Here is a 13,428-nt window from a genome sequence, read left to right on the forward strand (position 1 = left end):
ACAGCCAAAATCAGCGCTGTGTGTTCTCACTGAGTATGGTTAATGTGCTTGATGTTCCATTCCACTGACAGTTAGTGAGGCTGCCATTATTTCACCAGCAAATGCGAATATAAGGCGAGTCATTTTTGTCCTTCTGACATTTCGTAAGGTGTGAACCAATGATCTTACTATTAATGGCAGTTAGTAATTGAAGTTGGACTGAAGTCTACTTTCATTTCTGATCAAAGGATTTTATTTTATAAATGCAATGTTTTAGCTTAGAACTATTGGTGATGGCAAGTTATTTTCCAGCATTCAGGATGAAACTACATCCTCAATATGGAAAAGGTGAATATTTATTATCAAGCAAAATTGTTTTCTATTTTGACAATAGATACTAATTCAATTTAGTGTATTTTGTGACAAATAATCTTAAATAATGGTTATAACGAAGTGTAAAACATAAAGCCCCAAAATCCCCAACAATTTTACTCATGAAACGGAGAAATGCCTAGTTTTGGAATAGTTCACAAAAAAATGTTGATTTTTGTTATGACATTAAATTTACCGTTTGTACAGGATTCATGACTTCATTTGTTTTAATGGAATTACGTGTAAGCTATCACCTGTTCTTCATTTCATACTGTGTTTAAACTTGTGTCAAATTTTTCAGCTGCCAAAAATGTTGGCCATTGTGCATTTTGCCAGTGAGATATCAAAATGTGTGATGAAATAGTACTCTATTTCTTCTGGGATCAGCTAGAATTATTTATCTCAGAGTTACATCTGTCTAACTGACCTTCAACTCTTGTATTTGTTGAGTAGCATCTGCAAGACACACTTCAAGGTTGTGCCTCTGGTCCTCCAATTTTCTCTCACGGCAGCGGCCATCTTCCAGTCTGACTGCCAACTCCTGCTCTCTCATACGCCACTGCTCCTCCTGCTCAGCGCCCCGTGACCTCAATCTTCCACATTCCTGGCGTAGCTGTTCCGCACCAGATTCCACCTCTGCAAGCTGTAAGCAAACAAAAATTATTTTCTGTTATAACATCATATTGATATACTGTTAACATATGATAATGTTTTTCTCCAAATTAATCTGACTCTAATAAATGAATGCCAGGAAATAATGGAATATATAGTTGAGACTTTCAGCAGCTGAAAAGCACATAAATAAGAATGAAAATGTTCTATTGCTTTGTACAATGTTGTCCTCTTTTAGATATTAAAGAAGGTCATTCACACACCGCTACATATCAGGTGTTTGTGTGTGTGTGTGTGTGTGTGTGTGTGTGTGTGTGCAGGGCAGAGGGGAGAGGGGAGGAAGAGGGGGGCGGGGGATGTGTATGTTTCTTTTGTATTAGTCAGCTCCGAAGAAGGGCACTATCTGAAATATAGGTAATATTTTTAATCTTACTATTGCACTTGTGGACTGCTCAACACCTCAACTATACACGGTGGTCAGAAAGAGTCTAAAAACTTTTAAGAGTGTTGGAGGGTAGGTTGTGCTGAGAAATGTGCCAGTAATGTGGATGATTGAGGTCACGGGGTGCTGAGCAAGAGGAGCAGTAATGTATGAGAGAGCAGGAGTTGGCAGTCAGACTGGAAGATGGCCACTGCCGAATTAATTAGCACTGAAGTTAGCCAATCAGCCAGTTGCACATGCAAATTCTAGCAGCCTTCCAGACACAATTAGGGTCAGTTGTTCTCGCAGCGTAGATGACAGTGCACAAGACTGCTCAGCCTTTTGGCTCAGGTTCAATCCTTACTACCATTCCATGTCGAATTTTTGTATCGCTCTCTTGTTCAGTCTGAGGAAACCAAATAAAAACACTTTTGGTGACACTGTCTTTGGTGGGCTGCTTGAATTTGCATGCACAATGGTGTGATTGGCTAACTTCGATGCTAATTAACTTGGAAATGGTGCAACATATCAATTTTATTCTTAACATCTATTTCTCAGATAAACTACCCTGCAACATCCTTATAAGCTTTTCAGACTGTTTCTTACTACACTGTGCAGTGAGTAGTTACCTTTAACACTTCCATCATTTGCATTTTATCCAGGACTTTCCAATGTCAAATGTGTGGCTTCAATAGTACGAAAATCAGAAACTCAACTGCTGTACTGACATGTAGACAATATAACTGTGACTAACAGATTCACTACATGTGTAACTATGTACTTTAACGTTAGCGCGCTAAAATGTTGTGGAGATGAGAACATGACACTATCAGCATTCTGGAAATAAATTAAAATGATTGCCCTGCCCATGCTATACTCAACACCGTGGAAGCCATTCCTGTCTTCTCTTTCTGTGTTTCGGTGTTCCTAACTGTCCTTAGCTCTTCTACATGGTGGCACTCTGGGCTCCCTTGTTGTGCGCTATAGTGGTTGCTGAGTGGTAGCTGTTGTGCTTGTGATGATATCATGAATGTATTTTTCAAGAATGAAAATTCTGGACTGTTCTGTTTAAGCTCTCCATATTTTATAAATATTCCTGAATGTTCAAAATATTTCTGAATGTTATAGAATGCAACTTGGGAAAGGGACAAATCACATTGATCTTCGGCAAAACTGTCTTAAAATGAGCCGTGGAATGTAGTAAAGACATAGGAACAACATCAAAAAAGTGTATCTAATTATCTCAAAATACTTAAACAATAAACTGCTGCATGAGCAAATAATTTTAGCAACAAAAATGCAGTAGCTTAAAAAAAAAAAAAAAAGAGACAGAAAAAAACCTGTGAATACAGAATATGATACCAAGTGAAGAAAAAAATATTTGAATTCATTGGTACAATGATGACCCAAAATGAAAGTGTAAACTTCCTGATGACAAAATTTCTCAATTCATTCAATGTTTCTGGTATGGCCTTGCAAAATGGAAAAAAAAAACAACCTTCTAAACAACATCATAGAAGTGGAAATATTAACTGGAAAAGAAGAAGGCAAGTTGGTGTTCATACCATGAATTACCCATTTCAACTAAGTAACCAATTCAGCTTTAAGCGATTCCAATTTCCAGTAAGATTAGCACACAACATGACTATCAATAACATACAAGGGGAAATATTCCAATGTTGTGAAGGAATTTCAAAGAATCATGTTTCCTGCATGGGCAGCAATATGCAGTGAGTTTATGTGTTGGATACCCACATAATTTATTCATCTATGCACCCAAAAGAAAAACACTGAATGTCAATTATAATGCAGTTTATAAGAATATACTGTACTTTGAATAAGACAGATGCTATACAAATGAGATTATTATTATTAAGAAAATAAGAAGTCATATGTTCACCATAAATGGTTGTGCAATTTACTGTCTATCAAAATTGCAAAGCTTTGTATGTCAATATCAGTTAAATTGTGTAGTATCTTCCATCTATTAGTACTTCACTGTGTTTAGTATGCAAGCAGAACACTTTTTGTTTCTTATCTGACACAATTTCAGTTATGAATAGTTATTAAAAGAAATGAACATAAAAGATTACTGTGTGCAACTGACCTGTTTGCGAAGAGTGTGTACTTCCTGCTGAGCTCGCTCTCGTTCTTCAATTTCTGTAGTTAGTCGTGCTTGAAGTTCGCGCTCTTCATTGAGCCTCTGGCTACCTTCTGCCCGAGTACGTGACAGTTCTTCTTGAATAGCCTGGAGCTGCTGAGCTGTCTGTAGTTGTTGTCTCTCCACCTCACGCAGCTGGCCCTGTAGCCTTGACCGTTCACTGTCGAGTGTTGCCTTCACATCTTCTAAGCCTGTGTTATGTTAAACAATAACAATCTTTCTTTTTTCTAAACAATAAATATGAAATGCAGAACAGAAGTGGAAAACCTCAACACTTATTGTTGAAAAAGAAACAAAGAAAGCTGGGCTGAGAGGTGCTTGAATAGAAAACCATTGTGAAAAAGGCAAGATAGAAAATGAGAAATAGCAAAGAAAAATAGACAAGCAATGAAGAGGAATACTGATTTTTAGAACTATTTGACAAGTCAGACATAAAATGTAGCTCAGGAGTCACAAGTAACAGAATATAGTAAAAACTCTCAAATTTGTTAGTACCCATAAGAGCTGAGGAAACTCCCCAAGCATGATATGCAAATACTCCGAATTCAAGTAACAGTGTAATAAAGCCATGGAGGCAACAAGTTAAATACACTTTTCTCTATGAAATGACTTAATGCAAACGTACTTGCTATCTTCTGATATGCATCTTCTAGGGTGCGGCTCTGTTCACGTTTTTCACCCTCAATACGTTTCACATATTCTCTTAATTCTTTATTGGAGCTGCTGTACTTGTCTTTTTCATAGTTGCTATCTGCAAGCTGTCTTCGGACATCGGTTAGCTCCTTGCGCAGCATTTCACTGCTATTTTCCACTGAAAAACATAAATAATACAGATTGAGTTGCAAAAAGGAAATAGATGAACTAACTAGCAAGAAATTTAAGTCCAGGAAATCAGTTCCAAAGAACAAAATTGTAAACATTACACACGTCATGAGTATATTATTTTTATTTATAATGCACAACACAGATGAGCATTAATAATACTTACAACGGCAGAAATGTGTATATTTAACTGCTGCCAAAAGAATAAAAAGTCTGTAGTTAGATTATCAGACAAATAAGTTGAAAAAGAACGGCTAAATATGCAATGATCAAAAATTTAGATATCTTTTGCCATCAGAAAGGAAAATGAAAAATGAAAAAAAGGGAAGATGTACAAGTATTTATTGAGGGGAAGCAAATACTCACTCAGAGCTTACATTAGAGAGTCGGAGCACAAAGGTGTACTTGGGAAGAAAGGAGAAGGAAACTGTCTGTGCCCTTTCAAATGAACCATCCTTTTGCCTTAAACAGTTTACCGTATTTACTCGAATCTAAGCTGCACTATTTTTCCAGTTTTTGTAATCCAAAAAACCGCCTGCGGCTTAGAATCGAGAGCAAAGTAAGCAGAAGTTCTGCAAAATGTTGGTAGGTGCCGCCACAAGTAACTTTTGCCGTCGAATATATGTAGCGCTACACAGGCATGCTTTGCAGGCACAAAGATAAATACTGGTGCCAAAACCTCTGCGTCAGTAAATAAATTAAAAAGAAAAATGTGGAAGACGAGCTTTTTTCTCCGCCCCGAGTTTCGACCACTGCATTTTCATACATTATCCAACGAAGTAAATACAAATTCCGTATTGTTCATCTTCGAATGTAGCAACCTTTCAATGTACTACGAAAATCCGACTGGCAAGACTGTTTGGGGTGTTTGTCAATACGGCCAACTCTACGTTCTGAATTTTTTCCTACCTGTGACAAGAGATGGTTGCTAATAGGAACTTTTATGAATTGTGAATCACATGCAGTAATCTCTTCATCATAAGAATAATATGAATATAAACATTTTGCCATGTATTCTTTTGTGTTTGCTGCTACTTCATTTAAATCCTGTCTGCCTAATAAACTACGAAACTAGAGTGACACAACAGCAATCGCGGAAGAATGTACATATCATGCCATATTTATATTAGTATTATTCTTACGCCAATTAGAGATGCAGTCAGAAATGAAGAACAACTGACTAGATTTTTAAATCTAAGATGACTCTAATTTCTGTGCAGAAGGTAATGCACTAAAGAGGCATCTGCAAAGATATTCAAACGGAGAAAAATTTTCGCTAAACTCTCCTTCACAACATCTTCTATCACACGCAGTCTATTATTTGGTTCTTGTTGATCATTATCAAAGAAAGCAGCAGTGTAAGTAACAACAAATTGCAGTCTCTTGCCATTGTTTCGCTTATGAGCCAATTTTATTTATTTATTTATTTTTTTATTTTTCAATTGGAAGCGACGGTAGCGCGTACAAAAGCAAGCCATGCCGCGAGCGGCGACAGGTCGTAAACACTCATTATCAGAATGCGATAAACAATGCGTGACACAGTACAATAATGCATTTTCAGCTTAGAGTGATGTAAACACCTATAACAAAGTAACGACTCTTATCAGATCAAAGAAAAATAAGCAATCAATTCAACCCAGACGAAGCACATGAAAAAGGAAGGGTACCCGTATAAATACGGACGGAGCGCCTGACGCATAGCAATGGCTACCTGGTAAAGCTTAACTGCTAAGCTTACGACTCGAACCAAACTTCTGTAGCTGTATCATCATTCATTCGACCTAAATTGTGTCTCATACTACAATGGACCAACTTTGTTTTGATTTGGAGGTGCGACCTAAAAACTTTTCTCTCCCCTCGAATTTCGAATCTCAAATTTCAGGTGCGGCTTAGATTCGGGAAAATTTTTTTTCCTTGATTTCGAGTATCATTTTTCAGGTGCGGTTTAGATTCGAGTGCGGCTTAGATTCGAGTAAATACGGTAGGTAAATCCTGGAAAACCTAAAGCTAGATGACTATGGGGATTTGAATTGTCATCTGCAACAATGACAACAAAAACAACAAGAACAACAACAGTAATAGTTTGTAATTTGAGCCTCAGTTGTTGGACCACAGTTACTTTTGACTCTCGTCCTGCATTTGCTTGTCTCTAATTCTAGTATTATGAATGACTTTTCATTTCCTCTATCAACTGTACATGCTATACTATTTTAGGTATAATTCTCTTTCATCAATTTTGGGATTTCTTTCTGATGACTCATTTCTGAAGCTCTGTATGTTCCTATTTTTATCATTTTATTATCTGTGTGTTACACTGGAAATGAAAATACACCTTTTAATTAATTACATTTATTTACATTATTAAAGAAGGAAGCATTTATACTGAACCCATTAAATGCAATCAATTAACGAAAAACAGCTTTACAACCATACACCACTCAAACATATTTTTAAAAAACTTTGTCATAACTTCTAAGTTCTCTTCTGAGACTTGAAGCCAATGGTTCGTCAATACTCGACTATAGTGTGGAAACAGCACCCCATAATTTGAACACTGAAGACAAATTTCCTTCAGCACAACACCAGACACTTGATAAAGTACACATAACTTGCTTGCATTGAAAATTGCTTTTGCACTAAGAATATCTTATATGGCTGAGATGTGCTATACGTGCACGTAATAAGACTATTTGCCATCTCAGCATTAATAAGAGTTCATTATGGTTGAAACAAGAACCTAGAACAGTGAACACAGACTTAATAGGCGGATCTGTTGCCACAAGAATTGTTGGCCTAATTTGAAGGTGCAGTCCAATGCGTTTCAGTGTCTTCTTTATAATGGTTCCCTTTCTTGTGATTTTTTTTCCAATGGCAGGTTTAGTACATTCCATGAAAAGAAAGGTACCTCAGAAAAAGGTTAAGTCATAATTTCTTTTTCCATTACTACCACAAAAATTGTCCTTTTTTTTTTAAACTGTGCAATATATTTTGTAAAACTGAAGTTACGTTTTGCTTAAGGAGTCAATTTAACAACTCTTATTACTTTTTAGATAACTTTCTTGAATCAACCCTGAAAAAGAATTAACAATAAATGATTTTTTTTTAAAAAAAAAAAAGAACAGCCAAGTTGGACATTATCTTTGACTGCACCAGTGGCAGAAGTACGAGAATGAGCGTCAAAAATTTTGAGATACTACACATTCACTTCTGCCTGAAGCATTAGTGCCTTCATATTTCTCAAAAGCTTACTAGTTTAGTCACTAAAAATTCATTTTTCCACAGCAATGAAGCAATCTTCACTTTCAACTTCGAATACAGGTAACGTTTTCTTCAGCGAAGTCAGATTTCACAATATTTTTGCACAGAATTCGTATAAAAAATGACGCTGTTTAGAGTGATCTTTAATGTGATGCACTGATTAAAATGGGTATTTTTGTAGTATGTCAGTATAAATAAGAAAATCATAAAATACGGCACTGGAGCTTCACAAATTTGCAAATCAACATGGCACCTGCTTGGTGTGCTTCTATCAGCCAAATATAGTACAGGACACTTGACATCATGAAAATGTATTTCTGCCAGTAAAACATGACACAGAGAATATTTAAAGCAGGACACTCAGAATATTTAAAACAGGACACTGAGAATATTTATTTCAATACTTATTAATATCATTTTCACCATTCTATGAAAGTAGTTTATTGTGTAGTTTAGTTTACACTGGAGTGAGCAAGAATTCTCTCTGGTGTAAACTGCATTCAGTCTTGTTCAGTTCACATTTGTTAGTGTTCGCTCATGGTCCTCCGGCAGTAGGTCATCAAAGGATCAAAGGTTAAAAAGGAAAAGTACAATAAATTTCCTTGAAAATACACAAGTGTGAAAAATTAAAATTATACAAAAGATCTGATCATTGTCACTGTTATGTTCACAACAGCTGTAATTACAAGACTGATGTATGACTGTTATGTTGGAGATTTTTGATGATAAATGAAAATGGTTTACATGGTATCATGCTCACTGCCCTGTAGCAAACCAAACAGCAGATTTTGTCAAGTAGCATACGCGACAGCTTATATGAATGTATTAAACCTCATTAATCATATTTTAATGACATTATTTTACTTGCACATACTTTGAACCAGTCCTTGAAGTGCTTTCCACATATCACTGCAGACATCAGAGACTGTCACAGGAGATAGAAACTACTGAATTGTGAACAACCACTAATGTAAAAGTTTCCAGTAACTAACAAACAGAGAGTAAATGCTAGCATTTATTCAGATTATGTTGGTCATCGGTACTTAATATTCTGCTTTTAAATTTCCTCCTCAATTGTACTGAGACGCCAATGAAAAGCAACATATATGCAAAGTTTTGGAAATTAGAGTTGCAATTCAGTATTAACTGCACTTCTCAAAACATTTCCCCTGAATACCTCTTTTTATAATGCTATTTTGCTTACTTTGTCACAAACAATGAGCTTGCCATGCAAAATAAACCTCTCTAAATATCAAAGGTAAGCACAGTATTGGCTCTGTGCGCCAATTAACGCCAAGAAACAATAATGCGGTGCTATATGCTTTGCCTGTTATTTTGTATTCTTTTCTGTTCCAACTAGTGTAAACACTTGCTCATGGATACAAGTGAATTGTAGTAAACACTGGGAAATTTTCTGTAACTGTTCATTTGCTTGACTTCACTTCCATTCACCTAGGTGTAAATCGGGCTTGATGTATTCATAGGCCGGGGCATATATTGGGTTAAAAGTCCTCAGATACCAAGCTCATTTACGTTTTTGCTAAACAAAAGTGTTGCACTCAATGTTTTTCACATTTACAGCTGCTTATTATGAAAATAACTAGTTTAATTTATGATCTGCATTAAAGAATTTTTTTTTTAAAGTGCCACTTTTTTGTACAATAGGTTGTGCAAAAATGCCAGGAAATGTCACATTGGCGACTAAGATTGGTACTGGAATGTTGTCACTTGTCATATCTGGAACCACAGTTCTTTAAACAAGAAAGCCACTGTTATTTTAAGATTATATGTAATTCTCAGAATTGGAAAAAAAGGTCAAATCCAATTTCAGCATTCAATAACTATTAGTTACCAATATCAGTAAACTGCTACCTTTAGATTTACAACATTTTTGCAAGGGAACAGAAAAATACCAGATTTTGTGACATTTAGTAACCATTTCAAGTTGTATTGTAGTTGTAGTAATACTGTTCACGTTTACGTCGCACTTCACTTAGCGTAGACCAGGACTGTGTCCTAGGCATGCCCGATGTTAACTGACTGGGCACGGCCCGTGCTGCCGGAGTTCTTGTTGTTGTTGTTATGCCAGTAGAGGTCGCGTCCGAATTTTTGCGTGCCCTCTGGTGGACGGGACTCTACTTGCGGCAACTACCGTCCGTGACGCGCCGTGCCGATGTGCGCCTTCTGCGATCTTTCTAGTGGCTACTGCACTCTTCCTCCTTCGGGGGGTGAAGCCACTGTGATCCACTGCGTCGGAAGGTGGAGCGTCGGGCAGGAGCGATGACCTCCACATCCATTGGAAGGCCGGAGTAGAGGGGATCTGCCAACCCTCGAGCTGGAACCTTCGAATATGGCTGGAAGTGACCCACACGAAGAGGCCCCCCGTCATTCCACAACCGGAGCCCGGGACAGAACGGGCGACAAGCTGTCGAACTCCAGATCCTGTTCCACGTCGGGAGGGGCAAGACCCAGTGGTGGGGACGATGGGGAAGGGACGACCACATGTGAACCAGCCTCCTGAGAAACCGGGCCTGCGAGGGGGGCTGGCTATCGCTGTGGCATCTCGAACGATGGCGATGCCAGTGCTGGAGCTACTGGAGGCTGCCAAGGCTGAGAACCATCGCAGTGCGGCAGAGTCATAGGAGGGAGAGGCGGTAACGTCCCCTGCGAAACCAACACAGGTGCCGGCAATGGGGAAGCCGGTGTCCGAGAGGTCGGAGGGTGGGTGTCCAAACGTGGACGTAGCTGATTTTGGTGACGACGTACCACCCGGTCCCTCGCCTGCAAGGTATAGAGCCGGCGGCCATTTCGGTGCAGGACCACCGCCAGTATCCAACGTGGATTGCGACCAAACCCATGGGCCCGGACCGACATACCCAGTGCAAAGCCAGGTACTCCGTTTTGCGAAGACTGGCGAGGACCAGGCCGGAGGAGGTGCTGCAGAGTCCTTGGTTGACGCCCATAGAGGAGCTCTGCGGGGCTGCGTTCTTCCATTGGTGTGGTCTGGTATGCCGTCAGGAAAAACATCAATGCTTCCTCCGCAGGAAATTTGTGCACATACTTTTTCATCTGCGTCTTAAATGTGCGCACCATGGGCTCGGCTTCCCCATTCGATTGTGGATGGAAGGGGGGAGAGTAAACATGCCGAATACCGAAGTGCCTACAAAAATCCTGGAAGGTCTGTGAAATAAACTGCGGTCCATTGACCGAGACCAGGGTGATTGGCAGACCTTCCACAGAAAAGATTTTTGCTAGTGCCTGGATTGCAACTTCTGAAGTGGTTGAGGAGCAGCGAACCACATATGGGAAGCGGGAATAAGCATCAATGACAATGAGCCAAAAGCCATTGAGAAATGGGCCCGCAAAATCGATGTGAACACGTTACCATGCTTGGGTTGCCGGCGGCCATGAAGAGAACGCTGCCTTGGGAGATGCCTGTTGGCTCGCACACTGGGAACAGGCAGCCACCAAGTGCTCAATTTCTCTGTCAATACCGGGCCAGTACACATGTCTGCGAGCCAAGGTTTTAGTACGGGAAACACCCCAGTGCCCCGCATGTAATAACGTGATGACCTCCCTTCGTAAACTTGCAGGAACAACCACGCGAGGAGCTGTATCATTGGTAGCTAGATGGAGAACTCCTTCCAAGACCGAGAGGTGGTCTCGTAGAATAAAATAATTACGAAGAGGGTCCGAGGCCCGACCCGGAGGGCGGGATGGCCACCCCTGCTGAATGAGGTGAACTACTTGCTGGAGAACCGGGTCAGCTGCCGTTTCCCTGGCGACTCAGGAACTAGTGATCGGGAAGCCATCAACCGCTTGGCGGGACGCCACATCCAAATGAAAACAAACAATCTCCTCACGATCGAACGTAGGATCCGGGCCCACCGGAAGACTGGAAAGAGCGTCGGCGTTTGCATGTTGTCCGGTAGGGTGAAAATGAATGTCATAATGGTACTTAGAGAGGAACAAGGCCCAGGGCTGTAGTCTGTGGGCCACCCTATCTGGAATCTGAGAGGCGGGGCCAAATAACGATATTAACGACTTATGGTCAGTGATTAACTGAAACTTCGTGCCATACAAGAAAGGGTGAAACTTGGTAACAGTGTAGACAATGGCCAAAGCCTCGTTTTCCACCTGGGAGTAATGGGTCTGCGCGGGACTAAGAGTTTTAGACGCAAATGCCAGTGGTTGCTCGGAACCATCGGCGTTTCGATGGGCCAGGACCGCCCCCACCCCATACTGCGAAGCATCTCTAGCCAGGACTAATGGCTTATGGGGGTCAAAAGTAGCCAAACAAGGCGCTGACATGAGGAGGCCCTTCAACGAGGTGAACGCTCGCTCGCATGCAGGCGACCAATCAAAAGGAACACCCTTGCGCAGAAGGCAGTGCAGGGGGCGCGCTATGGTGGAAGCCCTGGGAATGAACCGGTGGTAATAGTCTATCTTGCCTACAAAAGCTTGTAACTCTTTCAGCGAAGCGGGCCGAGGAAGGTCGACGATACCTTGGACCAAACTTCCAAGTGGCCGGATGCCGTGGTGAGAGATGGTGTAGCCCACATACTCAATGGACGGTTGGAAGAAGTTTGACTTATGCAGGTGGCAACGCAAGCCCACAGACCTGAATTTGAGAAAGAGGGTGCGAAGGTTGTGCAAGTGTTCCTTCGTGCTGTGGCCTGTGACAATTATGTCATCCAGGTAATTAATACAATGAGGGATTGTCGACGTGACGTGCTCAAGATAACGCTGGAATATCGCCAGGGCACTGGATATTCCGAAGGCCAACCGCTGGTATTGGTAAAGGCCAAACGGGGTGTTGACAACCGCCAGCCGTTTGGAGTCCTCATCAAGTGGTATTTGATGATAAGCCTCTGAAAGATCGAGTTTCGAAAAATATTGGCCTCCCACCATGGCAGAGAACAATTCATCAGCACGAGGCAAAGGATAGGTGTCCACCACCAATTGGGAATTAATGGTGGCCTTGAAATCGCCACAAAGACGTAATTTTCCCGAGGGCATCCTCACAATAACGAGGGGCGAAGCCCACTCAATAGAAGAAATGGGAAGAACGACTCCTAGGGCTGTCAGCCGGTCTAACTCTTCCTTTACCTGAGGGCGGAGAGCCAAGTGGATCTGCCTTGCGCGTAGAATACGCGGGCGAGCCGACGCCTTCAATGTTAAGTGAGCTTCAAAATCAGAAACACGCCCCAGGCCCTCCTCAAAGATATCGGGAAAGTCTGAGATCAAAGATTCCAATGATTGATAGGGAACGTCTTCGGAGACCAACTGTATGGTGTCAGTGATAGAAAAACCGAAAGCTTGAAAGGCATCCATGCCAAAAAGGTTAGCGGAGCTCACATCACTGACAACAATAAAAGTAATAGGCCGAGTGACTGATTTGTAAGTCACGTCGGTAGTGAATTGACCCAGTAGGGGAATGAACTGTTTACCACAACCGCGTAGACGCCGGTAAACTGGCGCCAATGGGAGCGATCCAAGGTCGGAATAAGTTTGTGCATTCAACAACGAAACTGCCGCGCCCATATCTACTTGCAGTTGTAACCGGCGCGACAGAACTGATACCTCGATAAAGAGTTTGCGTGCCGATGCGTCGGGAGCCTGGCCCGATGAAACTTCCTGAATGTCAACGTCCATGTCCTCTGTACCTGCTTCCTTCGATTCTTTTGAGGCTGAGCGGCAAACTTTAGCAATGTGACCTTTTTTATTACATTTGCGACAAACGGCCCAACGCTGGGGGCGCTCTGACCGACCATGATGTATGTAGCACGACGCACAGGACGGC

At 41.0% G+C, this 13,428-nt stretch overlaps 1 protein-coding gene across 1 annotated transcript in view; it reads right to left on the minus strand.

Annotated features, from left to right (window-relative positions):
- Positions 1-13,428, minus strand: part of LOC124777260 (rootletin-like) — a 239,025-nt gene that overhangs the window by 67,542 nt on the left and 158,055 nt on the right. The window contains 3 exon segments of the mRNA XM_047252586.1: positions 779-994; positions 3,492-3,736; positions 4,171-4,356. Of these exon segments, the coding sequence (XP_047108542.1) occupies positions 779-994; positions 3,492-3,736; positions 4,171-4,356 (647 nt within the window).

The sequence above is a fragment of the Schistocerca piceifrons genome, chromosome 2 (assembly GCF_021461385.2).
Source record: "Schistocerca piceifrons isolate TAMUIC-IGC-003096 chromosome 2, iqSchPice1.1, whole genome shotgun sequence".
NCBI classification, from domain to species: domain Eukaryota; kingdom Metazoa; phylum Arthropoda; class Insecta; order Orthoptera; family Acrididae; genus Schistocerca; species Schistocerca piceifrons.